This window comes from Globicephala melas, chromosome 8 (assembly GCF_963455315.2).
Source record: "Globicephala melas chromosome 8, mGloMel1.2, whole genome shotgun sequence".
NCBI lineage: Eukaryota > Metazoa > Chordata > Mammalia > Artiodactyla > Delphinidae > Globicephala > Globicephala melas.
The window spans coordinates 9,985,218-10,012,738 of NC_083321.1; the positions used below are offsets into that span (position 1 = coordinate 9,985,218).

At 51.8% G+C, this 27,521-nt stretch overlaps 2 protein-coding genes across 10 annotated transcripts in view; both read left to right on the plus strand.

Moving 5' to 3' along the window:
- Positions 1 to 13,258, plus strand: part of DDB1 (damage specific DNA binding protein 1) — a 30,745-nt gene extending 17,487 nt beyond the window's left edge. The window contains exons 17-27 of the mRNA XM_030833983.3: positions 682 to 777; positions 886 to 997; positions 2,514 to 2,637; positions 2,944 to 3,108; positions 3,832 to 3,926; positions 8,797 to 8,967; positions 9,285 to 9,394; positions 9,650 to 9,819; positions 10,015 to 10,117; positions 11,662 to 11,785; positions 12,376 to 13,258. Coding sequence (XP_030689843.1) covers positions 682 to 777; positions 886 to 997; positions 2,514 to 2,637; positions 2,944 to 3,108; positions 3,832 to 3,926; positions 8,797 to 8,967; positions 9,285 to 9,394; positions 9,650 to 9,819; positions 10,015 to 10,117; positions 11,662 to 11,785; positions 12,376 to 12,459 — 1,354 coding nt within the window. The 3' untranslated portion in view covers positions 12,460 to 13,258. The remainder of the gene's footprint in view (positions 1 to 681; positions 778 to 885; positions 998 to 2,513; positions 2,638 to 2,943; positions 3,109 to 3,831; positions 3,927 to 8,796; positions 8,968 to 9,284; positions 9,395 to 9,649; positions 9,820 to 10,014; positions 10,118 to 11,661; positions 11,786 to 12,375) is intronic.
- Positions 13,259 to 16,412: 3,154 nt separating this feature from the next.
- The window catches only part of VWCE (von Willebrand factor C and EGF domains), a 31,419-nt gene continuing 20,310 nt past the window's right edge, over positions 16,413 to 27,521 (plus strand). For 3 of the 9 annotated variants that reach the window (XM_060303130.1, XM_060303131.1, XM_060303133.1), the window contains exons 1-6: positions 16,966 to 17,212; positions 20,208 to 20,302; positions 20,424 to 20,513; positions 20,846 to 20,974; positions 24,636 to 24,752; positions 27,307 to 27,423. In XM_060303130.1, coding sequence (XP_060159113.1) covers positions 17,103 to 17,212; positions 20,208 to 20,302; positions 20,424 to 20,513; positions 20,846 to 20,974; positions 24,636 to 24,752; positions 27,307 to 27,423 — 658 coding nt within the window. In that variant the 5' untranslated portion in view covers positions 16,966 to 17,102. Of the gene's footprint in view, positions 17,213 to 17,302; positions 17,440 to 20,207; positions 20,303 to 20,423; positions 20,514 to 20,842; positions 20,975 to 23,934; positions 24,117 to 24,635; positions 24,753 to 27,306; positions 27,424 to 27,521 lie in introns of those variants that run through there. The other 6 variants (XM_030833989.2, XM_060303136.1, XM_030833984.2 and 3 more) reach the window with 6 other exon arrangements.

The following is a 27,521-nucleotide window of genomic DNA, read 5'->3' on the forward strand; positions in this document are numbered from 1 at the left end:
AGTATAGAGCAGAGGTTTTGCAAATCTCGGCTATGCAGTAGAAACACCTTGGAAGCCTTTTTAAATGTACAGAATTATTTTTGAATCCTTCTTAGAGTTTGATTTGGTGGATCTAGGGTTGAGCCCTAGATCTGAATCTATATTTTTAGAAAACCTCGTAGGCGATTCAAATGATTAGTCAAGTTTCAGAACCCCTGATGCAGAGATCTTTATGTATTCCCCTGGAGCAGCGATTCTCAAAGTGTGGCTCCTCATAGCCACAGCACTACCTGGGAACGCATTAGGAACGTAAATTCTCAGGCCTCACCCACGGATCCACTGAATCAGAAACTCCAGGGTTGGACCCAGCAGTCTAGTTTAACAAGCCTCCCAGCTGATTCTGATGCCAGCATGGTTTGATAGTTTGAGCATCACTGTTCTATATTCGAATGCTTTAGTATTAAATAGTTAGTTGTTAAAAATCTCAGCCTAGGCCCAACCAGACCAATTAAATAGGAAAATCTCAGGGGTGGGACCAGGCATGTTTCCCAGGTGTGATTTAGCATAGAGTCAGTTGAGAACCACTACCCTGGGGTAAGCTAGTGTAATTCTGCCTTGTTTTCCTTCCCCTTGTGGAGTTGCCTCGTAGAATCCTTTCCTTCCTTGGGTCTACTCACTCTAAACCCAGAACCTTCTTTCCAGCCTGGCACTGGCCAACAACAGCACCCTCACCATTGGCACCATTGACGAGATACAGAAGCTGCATATTCGTACGGTTCCCCTCTATGAATCTCCCAGGTGAGGGCAGGGTAGGGGAGCTGCGGGGGCAGGGGTGCCCTGGGGGTTGGTGTGGAGCACCTCAGACTTCTCCTGAGGGGGCCCTGTTGCTCTGTACTTGTTCTACAGGAAGATCTGCTACCAGGAGGTGTCCCAGTGCTTCGGGGTCCTCTCCAGCCGTATTGAAGTCCAGGACACGAGTGGGGGCACAACTGCTCTGAGGCCCAGCGCCAGCACCCAGGTGAGGGCAGTGGACAAAGAAAGATGGTGTGAGAGCGGGGCAAACTGTTCTGTAAAGGCTCAGCTAGTAAATAGTTCTGGCTTTGCAGGTCATATGATCTCAGTCACAACTACTCAACTCTGTCTGCCATTACAAAGGCAACCATAGACAACAGGTGGGCATAGCTGGGTTCCAATAAAACTTTATTATTTATTTATTTAAGAAAAAAAATTCGTTTATTTTTGGCTGCATTGGGTCTTCACTGCTGTGCACGGGCTTTCTTTAGCTGAGGTGAGCGGGGGCTACTCTTCGTTGCAGTGCGCGGGCTTCTCATTGCGGTGGCTTCTCTTGTTGCGGAGCATAGGCTCTAGAGCGCAGGCTCAGTAGTTGTGGCGCACGGGCTTAGTTGTTCCGCGGCATGTGGGATCTTCCCGGACCAGGGATCAAAGCCGTGTCCCCTGCATTGTCAGGCGGATTCTTAACCACTGTGCCACGAGGGAAGTCCCAAAACTTTATTTAAAAAAATAATTATTTATTTGGTTGCCCTGGGTCTTAGTTGTGGCAGGCAGGCCCCTTAGTTGCAGTTTGAGGGCTCCTTTGGTTGCGGCTTACCGGCTCCTTAGTTGAGGCATGCGTGTAGGATCTAGTTCCCTGACCAGGGATCAAACCCAGGCCCCCTGCATTGGGAGCATGGAGTCTTAACCACTGCGCCACCAGGGAAATCCCCAATAAAACTTTATAAAAACAGGCAGTGAGCTGGATTTGGCCCCCTCATTAGAGGCTTGAGAAGAACTTTGAGTAAGCGTGGCTGTCAGTGATTTTGCTACTTGGTAGCCTTGCCTGATGAATAATTCCTTTTCTCTTAACATCAGTTTGGGTGCTTTGTGTAGGGTATGGGTAACAGTGCAGTATAATAGGTAAGAGCATGGCATTTGGAGTCTGACAGAACTGACTCCAAAGTTTATTGCTAGCTGCGTGACCTTGGGCAACTTCATTTTTCTCATCTGCAAAATGATAGTAGTGGGACAATATGGAGCCGCACATCACAGACCCAATGGAGATGTTAGCTGATCGTTTTAGTCCACGTATTCTCTGCCTTCCTTGCTCGCAGACATCTGTGGTATGGCTTCTTCCCTTAATCCAGAGTAGAAGGTCTTTACATTTTTCTTTTTATTTGCAGTGCTCTCCTGCTCCTCCCATTGAGAGAGGTGGAAGCCTGTCACTTTACTAGGTCGCCTGAGTTTCTCGTTAGCTTTCTTGATGTCGTAGCATCACTGTTTAGTGCTCTCTAATGCTCTTACGTTCTGGCGGTGTTTTGGATGCTGTGTCCATACCATATGGAATTTGGATCCTTAGCCTTGGTCCCTGAGTCCTCCTTGAAGCCCTCTGTTCTTTAGGCTCCGTGCAAGCGGCCAGCCGTAAGGTTTCCTCGTTCAGACTCAGCCACTGTTCCCTGATCCTGCCTGATGCTCACACTGTTGTTCCCAGCACCCGTTCTGCTTTTGAGAGGGGTGATGTGTGTTCTCTCTGTTCCCAGGCCCTGTCCAGCAGCGTCAGCTCCAGCAAGCTGTTCTCCAGCAGCACAGCCCCTCACGAGACCTCCTTTGGAGAAGAGGTGGAGGTGCATAACCTCCTTATCATTGACCAGCACACCTTTGAAGGTGCAGATGAGCTCTTTCTGTCATTTTGTACCTACGTCCTCCCTAAGCTAGGCTCTTCTGGGCTCTGCTGTATTCCAGAATTTGATGGACACTGGCAGACCATCCTAGGAGGAGCAGAAAGGGGTGGGGCCTCTGAGTTGGCCATGAGTCCAGAGTGCTGGGCCTCCTCAGGTCAGAATAGGTTGGTGAGGAGACAGGAATAGCAGGAGGCAGATCTACTTCGAGCTGAGCTGTGGGCCTCACAAGTACAGAAGCGTGCTTGTGTGGGGGTTGTCAGCCAGTTGCGTCTCTTCTCCTCCCTTCTAGTGCTCCACGCGCACCAGTTCCTGCAGAACGAGTATGCCCTCAGCCTGGTCTCCTGCAGGTTGGGCAAAGACCCCAACACGTACTTCATCGTGGGCACGGCCATGGTGTACCCTGAAGAGGCGGAGCCCAAGCAGGGTCGTATTGTGGTCTTTCAGTATTCAGATGGTAAGCGGACACAGTCTCCGGCTTTTGAGAGATTTGGAACTGGGAATGTAAGCAGACTCTTCTAGGTTTCAGTCTCAGTTACGCAGAAGAACTTGGGTTAATTGCTGTGACGTGAGACTCATGATGTTTCTCTTAAGCTCTTGATGATCTGAATGAGTTTTGGAGTATGTGAGCAGAGGCACAAATAAAATCTAGCACGTGTTTCTTCCTTTTTCACTCTTTGAAAGGAAGGAAAAACGAGGAGAGGTGAACTATGAATAAGAGAACATGCCGACCAGAACGCGAGTTAGGAATCCTAGTAGGAATCCAGGGTGTGTTTCCCACTTGGCTGCTCAGCCTTTAAGGTCCTCTTCCCAGCGTCAGCACTTTGAGTTCATTTCTACCTCTTTTCCCATCTCCCCTACTCAAGATGGTTCTAAAGACTAGCTGTCAGCCCCGGAATCTCAGAATAGATGGCTGAGATGGAATTTGGTCTCCATCTTGAGGGAGATCTGGAGTCTCAGGGTGGGAGGCACAACCTGAATGCTGTGTAGAATCACTGCACATTTGGGGTTCACACTTCCAGTGGTGGTTAACCCCAGTGTGTACTGACTCTGTATTTCCTGCTTTCAGATGAGTGGTTTTGGGGGCAGGAATTAGAGCCAGAGGGGAAGCATGGGATTCTTTTGATTAGTTAAAGTATGGGCTCATAAAGGAGACTTAAGAGTATCTTTTTTCCCCTAGGAAAACTACAGACTGTGGCTGAAAAGGAGGTGAAAGGGGCTGTGTACTCTATGGTGGAATTTAACGGGAAGTTGTTAGCCAGCATCAACAGCACGGTGAGGCCCCTCCCACTGGTGTCATGCCTTAGGCCTCACACCATTGTCCACAGAACACGTTTCCCTTGTATTTCCTGAAGCTGCACGTGTATCACGATTTTAAGGATAACAAAGTAGTGAGTATGGAGGATGGGGTTTGGAATATGGGGAGCTGGGGTTGGACCAGACAGCAGATTCGGTTATGTGAAGCCCAATCACATCATCCTAAGCGCTGCGGGAATTGAGAAAGGGGTAAGAGCTATGGTCCCTGCGCTTAGAATGTCTCGTGATGTGAGAATATTTCATCTGTGTGGAACAAAATGAGCCAAACCTCATTATCCTGAGTACGTCCCTGAAATACTAGGCCTGTGAAGTATGCCACTTCGCTTCCGGCATGACCCCACCTCCTCCCTTGCAAAAAAAAATGAGTTTCATGGTCAAATGCATTTGGGAACTTCTGTATCCTGTATCCTCTTCTTAGAAGCTTCACGGTGCATCTTACCATATTAAAGGTTCTGAGAAGATCAAGAGTAGAGAGACATTATTTAAATACTTTAAATCGACATTCATTCAAGAAATATTAACTGAACACTTGCAGCATACCAGGCACTGTTTTGGTAGTTGGGATGCAGCAGTAGATGAAATGGACAAAGAGCTAGCCTTCTGGGGCCAGTGAGCAAATAGAGTACATATGTGTACCCAGGACGATGAGAGATACATGGTGAGAAATAAAAGCGGGGCAGAAAGCTGAGGGAGCACCAGAGCAAGCATGGGAGGTGGCGCTGTTTTGTCACGTGGTCAGGAGGGTCTTGTTTGTACAGTGGCATTCGGGCAGGTTCCTAAAGGAAAACTGTTCTTTACTCACAACACTTCTGACACCATATGTATGGGGTTTTTAATCCCTATACCAACCAGTTTTCCAACCAGGCGTCCTATAATTTAATTGAATTCTGACATTAGCCACCCAGAGTTAGTGTCAGACCTCACAGGTTTAAGGGCTCAGTCCCACAAGACTGTCCTTACTTCAAACCCCAGTCCCAAGTAGTGGTCCCCAAACTTCTTTCTGACTTGGTACAAAGTCAGGGGTTCCCCAAATTCCCCACCCCCCTTAGGTTTGATAATTTGTTGGAAGGGCTCACAAAATTTGAAATGTTTACTTATATTTGGTGGCATATTACAAAGGATTTTATAAAGGATACAAATTAATAGCCAGATGGAGAGGTGCGTAAGGCAAGGTCCAAAAGGGTCCTGCGGGCAGGAACTTCCGTCTTCGTGGAGTTGGAATGCACTACCCTCCCAGTATGTGGCTGTATTCACCAACCTAAGAACTCTCTGAACCCCATAGTTTAGAGATTTTTATAGAGGCTTCTGTATGTAGGCATGATCCATCATTAAATCAGTCTCCAGCCCCTCTTTCTTCCCTGGAGGATGGGGGTGGGGCTGAAAGTTCCAAGCTTCTGTTCATGGCTTGGTCTTTCTGGTGACCAGCCCCCATCCTGTAGCTATCCAGGAACCACCAAGAATTGCATCATTAGAACGAAAGACGCCTATCACCTAGGAAATTCCAAAGGATTTAGGAGCTCTGTGTAAAACATTCCTATTAGGAAATTACAAAGGTTTTAGGAGCTTTCTGTCAGGAACCGGGGGCAGAGACCAAATGTATATTTCTTCTTATGTTGCAGTGGGGAAACCAGAGGTTTGGTTTTGAAAATGCTAAGTTTCAGTAGTCATCTCAGTGGAGATGTCAGGTAGGTAGGTGGATGAGAGAGGTATGGGTTCTAGCAAGAAGCAGATGGAAGATACTAGTGTGGCAGTTACTAGGTGGCATGTAAAGCTGAGAGTGGCGGAGATCACCTGAGATCACCTACCTGCTGAGAGTGGGTAGAGGAGAGATCTGAAGACTGAGCCCTGGGGCCCTCCAGCCTTTCAAAGTTGGGACGAGAAGGAAGATCCAGCCAAACAGAGAGGAGGTGCCTAGTGAAGTAGGAGAGGAACCAAGAAAAGTGTTCTGGAAGCCATGGAAAGAAAGTATTTGAAGCAGGAGGGAAGTGATAAACTGCAAGTGCTGTCGGTGGGCCAGATAACATAAGGATCGAGAAATGGCCATTGGTTTAGCTCTTTTGGTTGAGTGGTGGGGATGGAACCTGACTGGAGAGGGTTCAACCAGGGCGAGGAGGCGAGGACAACTAGGATCAGGAAACCCTTCCCGGGAGTTGCAATAAAGAAGAGAGTAATGGGGTAGCTACAGGGGAATGTCAGCACAGGAGAGTTTTTAATTTTTTAAGTTAGGAAATACTGCTGCACATTTCTAGCTGATGGCAATGGTCCATTAAAGGAGAGTTGCTGGAGCCATGTGTTGAGTAGCTAAGGGGCTCTAATGCACAGGTGGTTTAAGCAGGTGGAAATCCTCCTTTGGTTGTGTCCATCTTCTGTGAAGTAGCTGAGAGGAAGGCTGGAAGAGGAGGTATTAGAGTTTTTATTTAGTTAGTTAGTTAGTTTTGGGTCTTCATTGCTACGCGTGGGCTTTCTCTAGTTGTGGCGAGCGAGGGCTACTCTTCGTTGCGGCGCGTGGGCTTCTCATTGCGGTGGCTTCTCTTGTTGCGGAACATGGGCTCTAGGTGCCTGGGCTTCAGTAGTTGTGGCTCGCGGGCTCTAGAGCTCAGGCTCAGCAGTTGTGGCGCACGGGCTTAGTTGCTCCACGGCATGTGGGATCTTCCCGGACCAGGACTTGAACTTGCGTCCCCTGCAATCGCAGGTGGATTCTTAACCACTGCACCACCAGGGAAGCCCATGGTATTAGAGTTTTGAGGAGAGTGGAGGAGGTATGAATTTAAAATGAGACCAGTCATGCTGGTTGGTGGTTTTTCCTCAGCTTGTAGTTGAAAATTAATTTTACCGAAGTCTGTTTTTGTTGGGTGAGCATGATCGAGGGAGAGAGCGGCAAGGGAGTGGAGAATCCGTAAGACAAGGATTGTGGTGATGGACTCTGGGCATCTGAGAAGCAGTGAAACTGGGGACAAAAGATTCTGGAGTTATTTTTAATGACAGGCTCTTAAGGGGTGACCATAGGAATGGACAAGATACGTGGGGAAGAGGGGGGTCAGAAAAGGACAGAGATCAGGGTATTGGAAGGATCTTCTCTGTGAATATTAAAGTCACCAAGAATTACTGGGGTGTTATGTTAGGAGAGAGTGATGGCGTCGGGGTGGAGATGTGACAGTGGGGTAGTTGTCTGGTGGTGTGAACTTGAGAACTGGCATGTTTAGGAGGCAGGCAGGATGCATGGAAGGCTGTCCTCCCTGTAGTCCCAGTGGTACAAGGGACAGTGGGAGAGAGAATAGCCAAGTTGAGAGGGCCACAGAGCCCTTTTGAAAGATCCACATTTCAGTTAGACTGACAAGGGATCGGCTAGAGAGCAGGCTGCCTGTGACTAGTGACCATGTATTCCAGAGGGTACAGTGAACAGATGCAGGAATTGGGAGGGGTCAGATTATAAGACGTCCGTTGCTGTGTAATAGAAATACAGGAGCCCCATGTGTAATTTTAAACTGTCTAGTAGCCACATGAATAAAAGTTCAAAGTAGGTGAAATTAATTTTAGTAATGTGTTTTATTTAACCCAGTACATCTAAAGTATTATTTCAACATGTAATCAATATAAAAAATTATTAGTGAGATAATTTTACATTTTTTTCATACCAAGACTTCCACATCTCGTGTGTGGTTTACACTTAAAGCACATCTCAATTTGGGCTTGCCACATTTCAGGTATTTGTAGCCATGTGGCTAGTGGCTACCATATTGGACAGTGGGGATCTAGGACCTGTTGGGTTGAGAGTGGGAGTCTTGGATTTTGGTGGTGTCTGACCTTGGTCCTGACTATCTCCACGGCAGAAAGGGAGGCTGGGAGTGTGAAGAGGGGCGTGTGGGGTGTGTTCCCAGGAGCGTGTGGAGCTCTTGGCCTCTACTTTACTCCACTCTTGGAGGACTGGAGGCCCAGTCAGGCTGGGCTTACCCCAGTCTGGGGTGTTCTGGGCTCCCTTGACCCTGCCGATGGAGGTGTGGTAGCCCTTGTAATTATTACAAATGACTCTTGGAGTGCATACCTGTGGGGCTAGGGTCCTTTGGACACATCTCGAGAAATCGTGGCTTAATATATTCTGTCCAGAGTGTCTGCATGTGCAGAGGCCATGGGTGGGGCTGCCTGGACCCTGAAGGGTCTGCCAGGGCTGGGCTGTGCCGAGTATCTGTTCATCTATCTGCTGATTCTAAAGCATCTTCATTCTTTTGGAGCTGTAGTTGTAACTGAAGAAACACTGCAGTGGAGAAGAAAAAAGGGGTATTTTTTTCCCTTTGGGTGGAGGGGTGGCCACAGACTCCAGTGCTTTAGAGTCCTTTAGCTTCTGTTGGACTTTGCCATGCTATTTTCTTTGCTCATCGGGTTCACGTCAAAAGGTGCAAGGGATGTATGAGTTTTGAGAAGGGGTTAGAAGAGGCAGTTGGTTGGGAGGTGGTCTTGTTCCTTTCTGATCAGGAAATTGGAGATGGATCCTCTTTTTCCAGAGCGATTTCTGTAGGTCAGTTACCAAACTTCAGTCACAAAACCATCTTTTGTCACATGCATAGTATTACTTGCATTAATGTTTACTTAATGTTTTTCTTTACCCTGACTCATTTTCTTACATAAAGGAAAACTTTGTATTATTAGTTTCATGGGCTCATTCTATTTTCATTTTTCATAAATACATAATACTGAAATTAAAAACGTTCATGCAAGTTCCACACCAAAGCACTCCACACCCCACATTGCACTTGGGTAAATGATGCTGCAGATGGAGGCTTAAGGAGGGTTCGGGCCCCTCGAGTTGACAGAAGTGCAATGCCCGTGCCAGGTGCGGCTTTACGAGTGGACGACGGAGAAGGAGCTCCGCACCGAGTGCAACCACTACAACAACATCATGGCCCTGTACCTGAAGACCAAGGGCGACTTCATCCTGGTGGGCGACCTGATGCGCTCGGTGCTGCTGCTGGCCTACAAGCCAATGGAGGGCAACTTCGAAGAGGTAGTGGGGCGGGGACAGACTGCTCCCTTAAGCTGCGACCCCGCGGGTGTTTCTTGGTGGTGAGGGATAATCAAGCCCAGTGAGGGCAGAAAAGTCGTCCCTGGAGCCTACATTCTGCATCCATTAAGTGTTCTTAGAAACCGCCAACAGCTCTGAGTAGGCTCCATTTCTAGGCTGAGTTGGCCAGACTGTGGGGAGAATCTCTCTGAAGGGGTGGTGGTTAAACACGGGGCAGGGCAGGCTCTTGGCCAAGTCTCAGCAATGGCTTCCATGCAAACTGCTGATTGTGTTTCCTTTTGTACCTTGTCTTTTTTAAGATTGCTCGAGACTTTAACCCCAACTGGATGAGTGCTGTGGAAATCTTGGATGATGACAATTTCCTGGGGGCTGAAAATGCCTTTAACTTGTTTGTGTGTCAGAAGGATAGGTGAGTGACCAGCTGTGGGTATGGTCTGTGGGGAATGAGGACGCTGGGTCCTCTCTCAGGCTCCGGTGCTCCTCTTCACAGAGGGTTAGGGTTTCCATGAGGCAGGCAGGCCACAGAGATGAGCTCTTCAGGCTGGATCCTCTGCTGTGGAGCGGGTGGGCTCACCGGGGAATCTGTCCGCTGCACGCAGTCCTTGTCGGGGCCCCGTCGCGGGGACAGAAGTCTGGGTAGTGAGTTTCTCGCATTGCCTTGCAGCGCTGCCACCACTGACGAGGAGCGGCAGCACCTCCAGGAGGTTGGGCTCTTCCACTTAGGCGAGTTTGTCAACGTCTTTTGCCACGGCTCTCTGGTCATGCAGAATCTGGGCGAGACCTCCACCCCTACCCAGGGCTCGGTGCTCTTCGGCACGGTCAACGGCATGATTGGTAAGGGTGACCTCTGTGGGGCGCACCCCGTGCAGGCCTCCTTCCTGAGAGCAGCGTTCCCGTTTTGGGGGACGAGGGAGAGCAGGGTTTCGCGGAGGAGCCTGTGGCCAGCTCTTCCTTCCTCGTGCTGCTGCCTGGTCTGCCCTTGGTGGGCAGTGCCCGCTCTGCAGCTCCCTGTTCCCTTTGCTTCCTCAGGCCTGGTGACCTCACTGTCAGAGAGCTGGTACAACCTCTTGTTGGACATGCAGAATCGACTCAATAAAGTCATCAAAAGTGTGGGCAAGATTGAACACTCCTTATATCCTTCCCAGAGGTGCCCCCTTGCTAGGAAGCACGTCCTGACCCAGGCAGAGAGCTACATTACCCTAAGCAGCCTCTGGAAACTGCTGTCCGTTTAGGAAATGTCTTGACTAGGTTCCCGTGGGGAACAGGCTTTTAAAAAACCTTATGGAAAATTTCAAACACACAGTAGTGGAGAGAACAGTGTATTGAATCCCCATGTACTTATCACCCAGCTTCACTGGTTCATCTTGAAAATGTACATTTTTGTTCCTGAAATGTGTCTGCCTCTGGCCTTTCTGGTGTTGCTTGTCAAACGTAAGTTTAGATCACAACTTCAGAACGTCCTTTCAGAGATCTTGTTGGAGGCGGTAGTGTCTGAGGACCCTCACTAGAGAGGCTAACGGAAGAGGGGAAAAGCAAAGAATGTGCAAGCTCCAGAAGCCCAAGGATCAGCCCCCGTGGGACACTTAGGATCCAAGTACTGCTGGAAGTTTGTTTATTATGGGAGAGAGACAAGGAGCCCGAGGGAGGCGGGGGGTGGGTGGGAGGCGGGAGGGGCGAGGGGTGAGGGGCTCCTGCTATGAGTCCGTGAGGGAGGAGGGAGGCTGATGGGTTGGTTTTTGCCACAACCCGCAGGACTTTTGGCACATCTCTTGTCTTACTGAGCCTCTGTTTGTTTGTTTGTTTATTTTTGGCTGCATTGGGTCTTCGTTGCTGTGCACGAGCTTTCTCTAGTTGTGGTGAGTGGGGGCTACTCTTTGTTGCGGTGCGCGGGCTTCTCATTGCGGTGGCTTCTCGTTGCAGAGCACGGGCTCTAGGCACGTGGGCTTCAGTAGTTGTGGCTCGCAGGCTCAGTAGTTGTGGCTTGTGGACTGTAGAACGCCGGCTCAGTAGTTGTGGCGCACGGGCGTAGTTGCTCTGCGGCATGTGGGATCTTCCCGGACCAGAGCTTGAACCCATGTCCCCTGCATTGGCAGGAGGATTCTTAACCACTGCGCCACCAGGGAAGTCCCGAGCCTCAGTTTATTAATCTGTGAAGGTCAAGGCTAGACTTAAAGAGTGGTTCTTCCCAGGCAAGCATCCAGTTCACATGGAGCACTTGTAAAAAAAAAAAAAAAAGAAAAAACCATCCATACACGTCCAGGCTCTGAACTAAGAGTCATATCTGTATTTTGTTTTAATCTGTATTTTTTTATTTTTAAATTTGTTTTGGCCTCGCTGCACGGCTTGCGGGATCTTAGTTCCCCAACCAGGGATCGAACACACGCCCTTGGCATTGAAAGTGCAGAGTCCTAACCACTGGACCACCAGGGAATTCCCTGTATTTTTTTAATGTTATTTTGACGATTACTCCAGTTAAGAACCATTGGATGAGGTAATAGCTTATAGGTCTTTGAAATTCTAACACTGTCCCAAAGGCCATGTGACTTTTAGTTGAAAATGTTTCCTGTTTATCCTGGTGATAGTTTTAGATTGTGGTCTTGTGCAGAGGTGGGGGTGACTCATAGTAAGGGTACTTATTTCCAGATAATTGGCACTTTCCTTAACTCACCTGTCCACCTGGAGATCCTTTCATACTGAACGGAAGACAGAACCAGCCACAGGCTTCATCGATGGGGACTTGATTGAGAGCTTCCTGGACATCAGCCGGCCCAAGATGCAGGAGGTTGTGGCAAACCTGCAGGTGAGCTGCTCAGGGTTTAGCCCTGGGCCAGTTTCTCAAGTCCCTTGCAGGGCCGGGCATACCAGGAGGCCGGCAGAACTCCGGGGCCTCCCCTCCCTCGGTCCCCACGTGCTAACGGCCCTTTTCAAGTTTTCTTCTACCCACGTGGGAAGGTGGGGTCCAAGGGCAAGGAGATAAAGCTGAGGCTCGTGGGTTCCCCCGTCAGGCAGCAAACACTGTAACTTTAGCAATGAGGGCACATTTGGGCATGTCTGGGATCTCTGGCAGACCCGTAGGAAGGGGGCAGGGTCGGGATCCTGTAGGGAAGAGAAGTTTCCATGGCGCTTGGGTTTGGGGCATTGCTCACTGGACATGGTGCCTCTGGGGAAGTATATACTGGGTGGCAGGCTCTGGGCAGCTTCGCTGTCAACAGACCTTGCTGACCTGAACCCCCAAGGAGAGGTGTGGGCTTCCGACTGTGAGTCCTTCGTCCCTGCCATGACAGTGGTAGAATGGGGCGCCTCCCTTGTGGTGGGCATCCCCTTCCTCAGGGGAGGGAGAGCACCCTCTCAGCCCTCACAGCCTCTCCTCCTGCCCCTTCCTCGTTGCAGTTTGACGATGGCAGTGGAATGAAGCGAGAAGCCACTGCGGATGACCTGATCAAGGTTGTGGAGGAGTTAACTCGGATCCATTAGCCGAGGGCAGGAATCCCCTTTCCCAGGCCCTCTCTGAAGGCTTTGCCCTCCTGCTCTCCTCCTCCTCCCCTGCTGTTGTCTCTTGGCTATGGGAAATCTTTCCCTAGGCCAGCTGCCCTAGAATCCACGGCCTACCTGTGTGGAAACAGGGATTTTGTAGAACTAAAACCAGTTCGCTGGAGACCTGGGAAAGGACTGAAGGTGAAATATTTTCTCCCTGGATTTTTACCAGTCTCACATGATTCCAGCCATCACCTTGGGCCACCAAGCCTTGATTGGTGTAGCCAGTTGTCCTCCTTCCAGGGAGCAATTTTGCAGCTCTTTGGCTGAAAGGAAGCGCTGTGTGTGTGTGTGTGTGTGTGTGTGTGTGTGTGTGTGTGTGTGTGTGTGTGTGTGTGTGTGTGTGTGTGTGTGTGTGTGTGTGTGTGTGTGTGTGTGTGTGTGTGTGTGTGTGTGTGTGTGTGTGTCCCACACTCATGCATTGTCCTCACTATCTTTTTATTTAGGTTGGGGGTGTGGGGAGGTTGTGGGTAGCAGGGAGGAGGGGCGGGAGGGGTTCGTCGTCTTTGAAATGAGAGCTTCCTTTGCTTTCTTCTCTTGCCTCTGAGAGCTTTGGTCTGGAGGGCTGACCACCAGACAGTGGGCTGCTTGAGTAGAAAACCTGCAGATGGTGGATGATCTCCAAGCCACAGCCTTTTTGTCTCTGGGGAACTGCCTTCCTCAGAGGGAAGGAGGTGGGGAGACGTGAATTGGTGGTTAGTTTCTGAGTTTTACCTAATAAAGTAGAGTCTAAGAAGGATCCATTTGTTTCTGCTTTTCTTCCCCTGCTCGGCTCTCCAGCATCCCAGTCACTCTGTGCCCAGTTTACTGCAAGCTCCATTCCCTCCTTCACAGCCACTGCAGCAGTCCCTTGTCCTTGCTGCTGGAACGCTCCTTTCAAGTAGCGAACTGTCGTCTGTACATCTCCTTTGTCAGGTGATCGCTCTTGGTGGGATCCCAAGGATGGTGGATGTCAGGTTTTTGAAATTCAGTGGTCTTTGGTTGCCCTTGACTCTGTAGTCATCGTTTGATTCCCAGGTGCCTGTGCTAGTAATGTGTGGGGCCTGGGGGTTGCTAGGCCTGCCTTTCCTTACGTCATTTTACAGCCAGTTGTATATGGAACATTCAGCCAACTAGCCCCCCAGGCACTGCTCCTCACGCACTGCCCAGCTTCCTGTTGCCACAACGGGCTTTGGATTCTGATTTTATTTCTCCTGGTTTAATTGAGTAAACCTTTGGTGCCTTAGGTTTGAAAATACAGGAGAAGGGCACATTTGGGGTTCACCCTTCTATCCAGCACACAGAGCCTGTCTTCTTTCAGCTCAGTGGGTCAGAGTGTCTGGGCCCATATTTCCACCAGTGATCCAGTGGGAATAAAGGCTGCTCTGTCCCAGCAGTGGAGCAGGGTTGATCCCAGGCATATTGGCTGGCTCCTTTAAGACCAGCCTTTGATACAGTGTCAGGAAAATTGTGGTTTCAAGTTCAAACTGTGGTTTTGAGAGATTCTAGCTTAAAAGGAAAAGAGCAAGGAAGCATCTCTGCTTTGGGGGTCTTCCGGAGTAAGTTTCCTTCCCTGGAAGCATTCCTTGTGTTTCTTTACGGTTCTTTTCCCCTTACTCTCCTGGGGTTTCTGAGGGTGGAGGATAAGAGTCTTAGGGGAAAAAATAATCATCTCTCAAAAACCACAGTTTGAACTTGAAACTCAACACTGTGATTTGAATTCTTCAAGTCATGGTTTGAATTGAAAAGGCTGCCCCCATGCCAGAGACCAGCTTTAGTGAGGCAGGCAAGCAACGGCCTCCAGATTGTGATGATTTAAAAAATGTAATCCTAGATGGGAGGATTGACTAAGGTGCCAAGGTCAGAAAAACAGAATGTGGTGGGATTATGATTCTGATGCTTTTCAGTGGTCTGACCTGCAGCCACGGAGACCTGCTACGTTCAGTAGAAGGTTATTACTTAACCAGTGGCTTCAGTCTTGACTCTGGAAACTGGAGTCCTTGTAGTTTTTTGTTTCCTACAATCCTGGGTATATTCACTCCGGACTGAATTCCAGCAGTCCTTTGGAGACTGATGCTCTACTGCCACACTCCCACATCCCTCTTAAAACCATTAATCACCTCTCCCAGGGTGAAAGTTTGCCTTTGGAGCGTTGCTACAGCCAGCTGGAATGGCTCCTTTCCATGTAGGCGCTGATGAGCTCGCCTCACTCCAGGCCTCTGCACGAATGGACCTTTGGGAGAATAATAGAAACAGTGACTCATCACATGACCATTTGGAAGGGTCACAAGCCAGAGGCCTTCTTTCTACAGCCAACAACAACTTGAATCCTCCGCCCTCGGTGGAGGGTCCCTATTGTAACTGAGAAGCCACAAGCCACAGAACTGGGGAGGAAACACTGAGGAACCAATAAGTGCCCGAACTGGTCCTTGAAGATGAATGATACTAAGTGAGCGACTCTCAGGGTCCAAACTTTGAGAAGCCTCAAGGGCAAACAAACCAAAAGACAAGAAAAGCAGAAAATGGTGAAAACCAAACTAAAGACGCAAACGATGTGAGGAGCAAGGTGAATGCCGTAAGGTCAAAGAAATGGGAAATGAGAGAAATGTCAGGGCTGTTGAGGAAGTTTCTTTCAAAAGTCACTGGTAGGAATTTAGTCTTAAATGTCCTGAGCTCTCCTGCTGAGGGTAGATGAGGATCTTCTTTAAGCACAAACTTGCGTCTCAGTCATTGCAGCTGCCCACTGACCAACGTGGAGCAAAGCCTGCCAGAGTTACAGGGATGAGCTATGGAGGGGTTGGGGCACCCTAAAGTAGTCGAGTTTAGAACGGAGAAAGCCGAGGTGTGCGGAAGTGTGAGAGAAGATGGCACAAGGAGTGCCAGGTGTGTAAAAGGAGCCTTGTCCCGTGTAAATGTGTTAAGAACTTGCGGGTAGCTTTTAGGGCCAGGAAGAATGGGCACTTATTTGGCATCGAGTGGTGGTCTAGGTAGGAATGATAAGGGCAGTGGTGCGATAGATTTTGCGGGCTCAAGTGAAGGAAGGGCTTTGTTTATCCCTATTGAATAATTCAGGGCTAGATTTCTGACTCTGGACCTTGAAGGTGGGCATTGAAGTACTTTGTAAGTGACAGTGAGGAATGCAGTCTGAACGGCAGAGGGGGAAAGTGCACCTTTGGATGTTTGAGACAAAAAGGAAAGACGGCCTAAGGGTCCTTAGGACTCAGAATGGACATAAATATGGAAGTAGCATTCATCTCACGATACAGAGTATTTTGGCAACCTACTTGTTGAAAATGTGTTACTTACATGGGTCAAAACTAACAAGGTGAGATAACAGCCCTAAAGTGAACATCTGCAAAAACTCAACCACACAGGTTCAGGTAAGGAAATCGGCTTAGTAGCTTGTGTTTAATAACAAAAGACATGACAACAAAAAGCATCTGAGGCTTCCCTTTACTGTAAACTTTGTTATGAACTAGCAGCATCATGGGGTTGCCAAAAAAGCCAGGTAATATTAGACTGTGTTGTTAGAAGTATGGCATCTGGAAGGAAGGAGGCAAGAGTCCAGACCACTGTTGGCACACCATGTTCATTTGTGGCCACCAGTGTTAAGGACTTTAGTGACAGGCTGAGGTACCCAGTGGGAACTGCAGAGGTAGAACCAAAGGAACTGGGAAGAAAAAACACTTCCTAACAAATGGAGTTACTCAAAATTGGATTGGGCTGCCTTTTGATAGGTCTTCGTCCCTGGAAGTGTTTAAGCCAAAGCTTGACTGATGGGGTCTGGGCGGCTAGGGAAGGTTCCTGCACAGAGCTGAAGGTAGGATTTAGTCAACCTTTCAGCTTTCTCCCAGCTGGATGGTCCTGATTTTCATCCGCCACCTGCTCACCACTTCCCTGCCTACCATTTCTGACTGTGACCTGAGGCAGCTGCAGAAGGGGACAAAGAGGAATCTGTGGGTTCCAGACTGTCTAGTGCCCCCTGACCAGGGAGCAGGTGGACCCACTGACCGGCGCACCCAGGGTTAGGGTGCAGACCTGTTGGCAGGCTGGGGGCCGGCCTAGAAGTGCTCAGCAGCGAAACGACCCAGCGTCCCACGTTGTACAACACAGTCATCTCGGGATCTACCTAGACCAGCAATGCCCGGGGCGCGCAGCCTCCTGCTGCAGCCTTGTTCCCGGAGTCTCTTTCCTCCCCGGGCCTCAGTCTGACGCCCATAGCCCTTCGCAGGAAGCCGACTCCCAAACCCGGGCCGGGGGTGTGGGCCGAGGACGAAACCCCGCCCCCAGGGGTCCCTGATCTTTGCCCCCGCCCCGGGCTCCGCGCCTCCCCTGATGGCCACCGGCAGGCGGGCGCCTTTGCCTTTTGTGTGTTTCGTTCCGAGGTGCCAGAGACCCCCCGCCCAGCCGTCCGCCGAGTCTCCTCGCGGCCCCGTGCCCCTCCTCTCGGAGTCCCCAGCCCCCCTGCTCGGCTCCGCGTGCCAGCTCGGGGCTCGCTGGTTCGCTCCCCGCGGCGCCAGGAGGAGGGGCGAGGGCCGGCAGCCCCCTCCCCCGCGCTCGGCGCCGGAGCCTAGCCGAGCCGGGGGGACCCGCCGCTGCCGGTCATGTGGGCCGGATTGCTCCTCCGGGCCGCCTGCGTCGCGCTCCTGCTGCCGGGGACCCCGGCCCGTGGCTACACCGGGAGGAAGACGCCCGGGCACTTCGGGGCCGAGAGGTAAGCGCCCCGCGCCCTTCCCCTGCCCCTCCGCGGGAGCGCTACCGGCGCGGTGCGGGGAGGCGCGGAGGGGCGTCCCCCTGGGCCACTGTCCGCGCGCGGGCGCAGCCCAGGAGGTCCGGACAAAGGGACAGCAGCTTGTGCTCTGGGCGGGTGCCCGTTCTGCGCCCCTGGCCGGGGCTGTCCTGATTGGGATCTGGCGGGGGGAACGGAGATCCAGGCGCTAGGTGAGCCGCACTGAGTCCCGTGGAGCCCCGATCCCTGGCGAAGGGACCCCGGGACGTGCAACCTGGTCTCCGGACTGGCTGGCTTTCGCTCCCGAACGTGCCCGTGGCTCTGCCTAGGCAGTGCCTGGCCTGCCCCGCGGCTCTGGCCGCTCTGAGGCTGGGGGCTTTCCCTGTGTACAGGCTCTGCGCACGCCGTGGACCTTGTAGCCGCCGGGGTCTCTTTGGGTTATGTTTCGGTTTCCGCCTGTGTGTGCGCGCGGGCGGGGGTTGGATGTTTTGCCCCTTTGCTTTCCCGATTGATGTCGCCCTCCCCTAGCGTCTCCTCCCGGCGGAGGCCGGGCCGCCGCGGGCCGAGCGCGTGTGTGCGTGATGCTCCGAGCTAGGGAACACGGTGTCAGCGGGCGGCCTGGCCCGCGGCCACGGCCTCGGGGGCGCGCGGGGGGGCGGCCCCGCCAGGCTCGCAACTCGCACGTGTGTTCCGCAGCCACCGCCAGTTCCTGCTCAGATCGGCCCGGCTCCGCGGCGTGTCAGAGCCTTCCTGCCTGCCACCTGTCTCCCCGTCACCGCCCGCCCTAGGTTCCTTGGGGCGCTCTGGCGGGCGCTCGGCCCCTGCCCACCTGAGGGTGAGGCTCCACCAGCCTCCCGGGAATCCTTCCATCTGCCGCTTTGGTGGCACCCCTGTCCCTTTGAGAGCCCCATCTGAGGAGCAGGAGCTGCCGGCTTCTCGTTCCCAAGCTGCTGCCCTAATCGCTCCAGCGAGGGCAGCGGGTGAGACATCCCTGCTGCATCCCCCACCCACTTCCAGGGCCTCTTCTTCTGTGATGACTTCAGAGAGCGAAAAGGCTCTTGGAGGCTCCAGGGACAGTTTTCTGCAGACGTTTCTGTTTTGCCATGTGTCCTGAGTTTCTCTTTCTAGAATATTTGTCACTTTTGACACAGATTATTCTCCCGCAGAGCAGACTGGGTCTTTCCATTCACGTCCCCAGTGCCTGCTGCCGTGCCTGGCACATCATGGGTGCTCTATAGAACACAGTTGGGAAGGGTTTTCTTTTCTCTCTTTTTTTTTTTTTTTTTTTTTTGCGGTACGCGGACCTCTCACCGCTGTGGCCTCTCCCGCCGCGGAGAACAGGCTCCGGACGCACAGGCTCAGCGGCCATGGCTCACGAGCCCAGCCGCTCCGCGGCACGTGAGATCCTCCCAGACCGGGGCACGAACCCGCGTCCCCTGCATCGGCAGGCGGACTCTCAACCACTGCGCCACCAGGGAAGCCCGGGTTTTCTTTTTTTTTTTGATTAATTAATTAATTTTTGGCTGCGTTGGGTCTTTGTTGCTGCGCGCGGGCTTTCTCTAGTTGTGGTGAGCGGGGGCTACTCTTCGTTGCGGTGCGCGGGCTTCTCACTGCGGTGGCTTCTCTTGTTGCAGAGCACTGGCTCAAGGTGCTTGGGCTTCAGTAGTTGTGGCACGCGGGCTCAGTAGTTGTGGCTTGCGGGCTCTAGAGCGCAGGCTCAGTAGTTGTGGCCCACAGGCTTGGTTGCTCCGTGGCATGTGGGATGTTCCCGGACCAGGGCTCGAACCCGTGTCCCCTGCATGGGCAGGTGGATTCTTAACCACTGTGCCACCACGGAAGTCCCTGGGAAGGGTTTTCTTTTCCCTATTCTTTTGCAGCAGGATTCCCAGTTCAAACCAGGCTGGACTTCATCATCCTCTGCCCATCCCATCCCAGAACCAGTTCTAGTCATCGTCTCTGTCCCCCTCCAGGCCCGTGGACATGCAGCTCCTGTCTAGAACATTCCTCTATTCTCACCGGCTGCTCCTACTCTCTCTCCAGCCTCAGCCTAGGAAACCTCCCCTGAGCTCCTTGGGCCTCCATAGCCTGTAATGTTCTGGCACTTGTCCTGCTATGTTGTTATACCTGGTTCCTTGTCCGCCCCTTGAAGGTGGGGAAAGTGGCTTGTTCACGGCTGGACTGCCTCACCCAGCCTCGAGCACACTGGATTCCCCTTCACTCCTTTGGGCAGCTCACTGATGCCCCCTCCCCCATCCCAGAGATGTCACCTGGGGAATGACTTCTCTCCAGTTCCCCCTTTTTCTTTACTGTTGGCTTCCCTTCTCAACCTTTCCCTCAACAGCCATTTATTAAGCACCTATGATGTGCCAGGCGCTGCCCTTGCTGCGGAGTTGAAGAAAAAAGATGAAGCCCCTGTCCTCAGGGAGTGGTAGGGGCGCCAGGCAATGAACAAATCAACAAACTAATAAGTAATTTAATGTCCCAGGAAGCAAGTGTTATGAAGCAGTATAAAGCAAGGTACGGGTGGACAAGTAGGGCCTCTCTGAGAAGGTGACATAAGCAGAGAGACCTTTTACAGGAGTGGGGGAGCTGTGTGTGTCTGGGGAAGAACGTTCCTGACAGAGGGGACTGCAAGTGCAAAGGCCCTGAGGTAGCCATCCCTGCGGCTCTTCATCCACTGCGGTCTTCTATCCTCAGCTCTTAGACCCTCTTTGCTCTGTGTCCACGTGGCAGGCATCTGTAGGAGACTAGTGTCTGTTCTCTTATACCTTTGTCTTTGTCCTGCCTCCAGAAGGGACTGACTGTCTGAGTCATTTTTCTATGGAAACTTCCCATTGTCCTCCCGAGGAGTGGGGGGTGGAGGAGGTCTCCAGAACTGTTTGTTGACTGACATACTGACTGGCTGGGAGGCTTTCACTGCCCAGTAGATGAATCCTCCCCTTGGTACAGAGTGTGGAAGGTGCTCTCTCCTCTCTTGCAGACGCCGGCTGGGCCCCCACGTCTGCCTCTCGGGGTTCGGGAGTGGCTGCTGCCCTGGCTGGGCGCCCTCCATGGGCAGTGGACACTGCACCCTTCGTAAGTGCCTGTCCCCATGCCCCAAACATCCTCCACAGCAGGGCGCTCATTCCCTGGGCTTGCCTGAGGGACAGATTGGGGGCCCCAGTCCCCAATCCCTCACCTGTCTTTATCCTCTCAGCCCTCTGCTCCTTTGGCTGCGGGAGTGGCATCTGCATCTCTCCCAATGTCTGCTCCTGCCAGGATGGAGAGCAAGGGCCCACCTGCCCAGGTAACTGGGGGCGGGCAATGGCTGATGGGAAGAACTCTATTTACACTGAGAATGTGCCAGGCACTGGGCAGTTGTGCCCTAGCATATATCATTTTCAAACAACCCTATTAGGTAGGCATTCTCATTCCCATTTTATAGATGATGAAACTGAGGCACAGAAGCTAGTGTCTCGCCCAGGGTTACACGGCCAGTAAGTGGCAGAGCTGAATTTAAACTCAGGCCTGTTTGCCTCCAGAGCCCCCTTCCCAGCAGAATTTAGGAGGAGCCGGGGAAGGCGGGGGCGGCTGGGACTGTGAAGTGGCGCATGCTCACAGGTGCGGTGCCTGTTTCAGAAGCCCATGGACCCTGTGGGGAGTACGGCTGTGACCTCACCTGTAACCATGGTGGCTGTCAGGAGGTGGCCCGAGTGTGTCCCGTGGGCTTCTCGATGACAGAGACAGCTATCGGCATCAGGTGTACCGGTGAGAGGCGTGGGAGCAGCGGGGAGGGGGCAGGCGGGAATGAGGTCCCTTCCCTGTCTTCCCAGGACGGTCTCCGGAGAGATGCCAGAGCAAAGCTGAGCCACGAGCAGCTCTGAAGTTTAAGAGTGAGCAGGCAGGCAGGCACACACAAGAAATATGCCCCTTCTGCTATCTCACAAATACTTATTGAGCACACCTCGTGGACCGGGGACTGAGCTGGGGCTGGGGTTACGAGGGCAGTCCCTGCTCTTATGTTGCTTCAGAATGTGAGGCAGGGAGGCAAGTAAGGACAATGACAGTCCCCCCCATAATGGGGCCATCACCTGTGGAGTGCACAGTGCCAGGGCCCACAGGGGCACAGGGAACCGGACTGGAGGTGGGCATGACCGCAGAAAGCCTCCCTCAGGAAAGTGACATTTGAAAGATGAGCCGAGAGAAACTCAGTAGTTATTTTGCAAAAGTATTATTGGTTCAGCATTTAAAAAATTCCCTGTGCACAGTCTGTTACTGTCCCCAGAGGCAGCCACCGTGACCAGTTTCTTACCTATCTTTCCGGAGAGCTTGAAAGCCTTTTTTAATTTTTTTAATTTGTATTTTTTAAAAGTAACCTTTCTTCCCCTGAATATAAAAGTAAAAAATAACTTCTTTTGGAACATCTGGAAAGTAAAAGAAGGGTAGAAAGGTGAAAATAAACCTGTCCTAGAAGTCCCTACCCAGAGATATTTGTTAGAAAATGAAGTTATTTTTTTTCCCTGCCCTGTCCCCTGGGTGTGTAGGTGTTTGTGAGAGTGTATGACTGTGGGTATATGTGTGTCAGGCGTGCCCATCTGTCTGTTTTATAAAATTGGGATCATACCTTATCTATAGTTTTCGTTCATTATTTTTCTCGCTTAACTTTGTCTTGCGAGTAGGAAATAGTCCTTATAGCATCATTTTTTTTTCAGATAAAATATTATAGGTTTATTTAAAACTTAATTCTCACCTTGAGCATGCAAAATACAAACTCCACAAAATGTTCACTTTTTTACTTTATCGTTTACAAATATGCAAAATAGAAGTTTGCTTAAATTTATATTACGTATTTATTAAGGCAAGGAGCTGTATAGAAACAACATCTGTTCTGCTTAAGGCACACTTGGGAATAAACCATCGTACAAATTATTGCACATCTGAAACCACAGTGCCTAACAGACTGTCTGCATAAAAAGGTTAAAGTACACCGTGTGTATTTACCTGACTTAGGTCATAAATGTAGATCGGAGGACAAAAATAGATTCTCCTTGTCAAAGTGTGCAGCAGTTTGAGAACTTTGGCCTCATTTGGTACCTTTAGAACCAAGGCTCACCGAGCACCATCGTGTAGGCTATTAAAACACATTTTCTGTACCTGAATTTCTTCCTCTTCTTCTAAGATCGTAATAATGGCATTTAGAAGGCAAAGAGAATACAAGGTGATCTATATGCTTATATTGCATCGAAACAATTCAAGGGATTCTGGTCTTCCCTCCCCCCAGCTCAGGGATCTCATTTATACCCTGATATCCACAACTTCCAGTCACCCCCTTGGCGTTTTGTAAGTCCAAGAATATATATTCAAGTTGGATTTAGAATTGGAATGATAGAAGATCCAGTCACAGACCCCATCTGTTCTTTGTCATTTGGTTTCCTCATGTCTCCTGGTTATCCATTCACAAGTTGACTTGTTGGGAACTTGACCATGATTGTAGTGCTTTCCAACTGGGTTCCTCCCCTCACCGGGAAGACAGTGTGAAAGGTAAAAAATTCTGAATTCTCGTCTGCCAGTGTGGGTCATATCCACTGTTTGGGGATTTTAAAGTGCCTCTTCGTGTGTAAGGCGAGGTGGTCTGACCTCGAAAATGCCCGGTCGCACTAATGGCACTGGAAGGGGCGGTGCCCAGTGTGTTTGCCGTAGTGCCTGGTCAGTTCATCTGAGCGGGCAGATTTCCACCCACGGCTGTCCCAGTCACAGTGGTAAGGTTTCTCACCTGTGTGGGTTCGCAGGTGTGCCTTGAAATGAGAACTTTTCCGGGGCCACGACCTTCTCCCCCTCTTTGGCTTGGGCTCCTCCAGCATGCAGGAACTGGGTGGCATGAGCTCTCGGTAATGGAGCGGTGGGACCTGCGGCTGGATCTGGTCGGGCAGGAAGGGAGGGTAGTTGGGCCCGGGGTGGGGATGGAAGCCCGGGGGTAGTGGCAGGGCAGGATGACAGTCCCTGCTGCTCAGCATACAACATCATTTTGAACGGCTGCAGATGTAGTTGCTATAATCTAAGTACCCAGTTCTGTGCTATCCGTCCTTAGCTTGTCTGCAGTGTTTCACTGCTACAAATAATGCTGCGATAAAGAGGCTTCTTGTCAGCCCCTCTGACTATTCCCAGAAAGAGAACTATTGGGTCAAGGGTCCCATGAAGGAGTTTTGGTGCTCGCCCCCCCCGCCCCACACCCCTTCCAGAAGGTTGAAGTACTTTCCAGACACACTTCTCATTGCAGAGGCAAACTGGGCCAAGGAAAAGCCAAGAGACCAATGTCAAAGCAAGTGCAGGGAAGTGGGGCCCTGGCCACCATCACAAGGGGCCCAGTGGGATCGGGTGAATCAAGGTGGGCTTCTTAGAAGTGGTGGGTGTGGTCCCAAAGGTACCTGCTGTGGGAAGAGCAAGAAAGAACGGAGGTGACCAGCAGGCATGGGGGCCAGGGGGTGGGAGGGAGGCTCGAGTGGGCAGAGTAGACTGGAGTGGGCAGAGCTGACCTCGTAGGTCCTCATGGTTCTGAGATAGGAAGGGCTGCCTTGAAGCCGGGCTGGGGAGATCTGTCTCCCAGCCCCCTCCCCCCTCAGGCCTGAACCTCCCTAAAGCACTACTTGGATCCAGTCACCCCACCCCGGGCAGAAGCTTCGGGACTCCTTTGCGCTCTATCGCTGAGCCTTTACCCACCACCTCTCCAGCTCGGCCTCACGCTGCCCCGGCGGGAACCTGAGCTTCAGCCAGCCTGGGCTCCCGGCGGTCCCTGTGCTTCCCGGAAGCTTCTCGGACACTCTGCGCTCTATGGGCCCCCCTCCTGATGCCTCCTGGTCCTCTCAGCCCACCTCCCTTCCAGCACACACCTGCCGTGGCCGGGCGGTCCCTGGTAGGGTGCATACCGCCGGCTGCACGCCGGCCTCTCATGGGTGTGTGTCGTGGTTGTGTGTTGTGGCTCCTACGTTCTCAGGCTGCAGCCATCTGGAGAGTCAGCACTGTGCCTTAGTGACATTTGTGTCCTCGGCAGCCCCCTTCCAGGTCTGCTGCACGCAGGCGGTGCTCAATAAGCATTTAAGGGAATTTAACCAGCCTTCCTGCCCATTCCCCCTGCCCTTTTGGGGTTGCCCTGCAGGTGGGACCACTGGAAATAGTTCTGTCTCAGCCAGCCTCTCCGTTGTCTGTTCTGCATGGGTCAAAAGAGACCTGGCCCTTCGGCCTCTTCTCTCTGGGGGCACCCCTAAAGCTGTATGACTTACCCGGTGCCTTCTTTCTTCCTGGGGTGCGGGTGGGTTCCACCCTGCTGAGGGCAGGCCCCGAGTGGGCACAGGGTCCTCGTGGGGTGCGTATTCTCCCCACACCCGAACCACGTTCAGCGTGAGCTATGCAAGAGTGTTTCCTCGCTCCCCAGACGTCGATGAATGTTTAAGCTCCTCTTGTGAGGGCCACTGCGTGAACACGGAAGGCGGGTTCGTGTGCGAGTGTGGGCCGGGCATGCAGCTGTCTGCTGACCGCCACAGCTGCCAAGGTGAGTGGCTCTGGAAGGGGTAACGATGGTGCCGTCGCCACCGTCGCTAGGCTCTGGTGCTGACCTCAGGGCCCTGCCAGGCCCCACGCGTGTTCTCCAGGCATGATTGCGTTTCAGCTTCACCACAGCCCTCTGAGGGAGATGCTGTTCTCATCCTCACTTCCTGGATGAGGCTTGCCCAAGGCCATTCTGTCAGTAGGGGCAGACGGAGTCAGCTTGCATGCGGGCGCGTCTGATGCCAGGGCCTTTGCTCTGGACCACGACTCAGGAGAAACTGCTGCTGCCATCACTGTAGGGTAGGGGGGTGGTGGGGGTGAGGGGAGAGGCTGAGACTAACCAGAAGGAGGAGGCCACTGAGCTGGGGGAAGGCTGAGGGGGCAGGTGACACGTCCCGGGGGCTCTGTGGGAGAGCCGAGCTGCGACAGAGTCACCTCAGCCACCTGCCGGGGTGCTGGGCCGGGCTCTGGAGACACACAGCCAAGAAGAAAACATCCTGCCCCCCAGCGACCTCCCCACTCCCCCCACCCCCGGTCTGGTGGGAGGGGAAGAACAATGTGGTTGGGTCGAGGGGCTAAGTGCCGTGGGAACCCAGGGGAGAGAAGGAATCTTTTCTCCTAAGTGAACAGGATGAGCGAGACCTTTTAAAATAATGACTCATTCCTTAAAAATGATTTTTATTTACAGAAATTATGTCGGGAAACATTCTCTCTTTAACAAGGCAGCTAAGACAGAAGCTCCCCTTGATACTGTGGTATCATTTTCTGGGTGTTTGAAATTTTCATAAATTATTTTAAAAGTTTTTCTTTTTTCTTCGATACGTGGGCCTCTCACTGTTGTGGCCTCTCCCGTTGCGGAGCACAGGCTCCGGACGCGCAGGCTCAGCGGCCATGGCTTACGGGCCCAGCCGCTCCGCGGCATGTGGGATCCTCCCGGACCGGGGCACGAAACCGTGTCCCCTGCATCGGCAGGTGGACTCTCAACCACTGTGCCACGAGGGAAGCTCTTTAAAAGTTTTAAAAGTCATGGCCCTAGCCCCAGGCCATCTCTCCCACGCCCAACCTCTATGCTCCCTAGAGAATAGCCCTGGTGTCTTAGTATCTGCTTGGGCTGCTATAACAAAATAGCACAAACTGGGTGGCTTAAACAACAAAAATGTATTCTCACAGTTCTGGAGGCTGGGAAGTACAAGATCACAGTGTTGGCCCACTCAGTTACTGGTGAGGGCTCTCTTCCTGCCTTGTAGACAGCTACCTTCTCTTTGTGTCCTCACAAGGCAGAGAGAGAGCAAGCTCTCTCATGGCTCTTCTTCTAAGGGCAGTAATCCCATCGTGAGAGCCCCACCCTCAAGACCTCATCCAAACCTAATTATGTACCAAAGGCCCCACCTCCTAATATCATCACATTGGGGGTTAGGGCTTCCATTTATGAATTTGGAGGGAACGCAGTTCATCCATGGCACTTAGTTATCAATCTGATGAGTGCCCTGCCTGCCTCTCCCCAGTATGTGTATGTACACACACGTGCACTTACGGAGAGATGACGATAAGAGATGGGTGGCTTACAGTTGTTGAACTCCTGTATTCCTGGCACCATGCTAAGCATTTAACATGCATTTTCTCGATTTTGTCCTCAAAATTGTCCTTTGAAGTTGGTACTGTTTATTTCCATTTTCCTGGTAGGAATACTGAGGCTTAAAGAAGTTAACTTTCTCAAGATCACATTAGGGCTTCCATGTGAACCCAGTCATTCTTCTGCCTGCTTTTTTCCCTTCAACAATCTGTCATGAAAATCTCTTCACATCAGGGTCAATAGACTTGCTTTATCCTTTTCAGCTACTACCTGGTACTTCGCAGTGCAGATATCCCGTAGTTTACTAACTCTTCTCTTACTGATGAACATGCAGATCATTTCCAGCTTTTTCCCAATTTCAAACAATGGCTTGGGGAAGCTTTGACAGAGGAGGTAGTATAGAAGCTGAGTTTTGAGGTATGAGTAGGAGTTTTCCAGCCAGACAAGATGGGAAGGTATTCCAAGCAGATAGGAGAACATGGGCAAAGGGGGAGGGCCACAAGAGCATGGTGCCTTTGGAAGATGGCAAGAATTTGGGCCAGAGTAAAGGTGAGGGGCAAGGAGAGAGGTGGGAAAGGCAGCCCAGGACTCGTGGTGCTGCATTGGTGCTTGTGGGAGCCTTGGAGGGAGTTTAAGCAGAAAGTGGCCTGATCAGAGGTGCCCTTTGGTCAGAACATCCTGGGGGCTCTGTAGAGGGTGTCTTGGGAGGAGCACAGGAGGGGCAGAGAGACACACAAGGCTGTTGTTATCCTCTAGGCCAGAGACAAAGCCCAGGGCATCTGGGCTAGGGTATGGCAGTGAGGGTGGAGAGAAGTGGGCTGGTCCAGGGAGGACTTAGGAGTTGATAGACTAAATGTGGGTGGTGAGAAGGAGAGGGGTTACGAGTCGGGTAGGAGATAGTGATGAGAGAGGTAGGTAGAGAGGACCTCCTATTTCCAAAACTCCACGGGGAAATGAGCTCCAGCTGTGTCCTGTTCCCTTCCAGACACCGACGAATGCCTTGGGACCCCCTGCCAGCAGAGATGTAAAAACAGCATTGGCAGCTACAGGTGTTCCTGTAGAACTGGCTTCCATCTGCACGGCAACCGGCACTCCTGTGTAGGTAAGGCAGGGGACCCTGTTGTCTTCACGCTTAGGCTGCCAATCAGGAAGACGGACAGGGCGAGCCCAGGGACAGGGAAAGGTCAACAGTCTGGACCT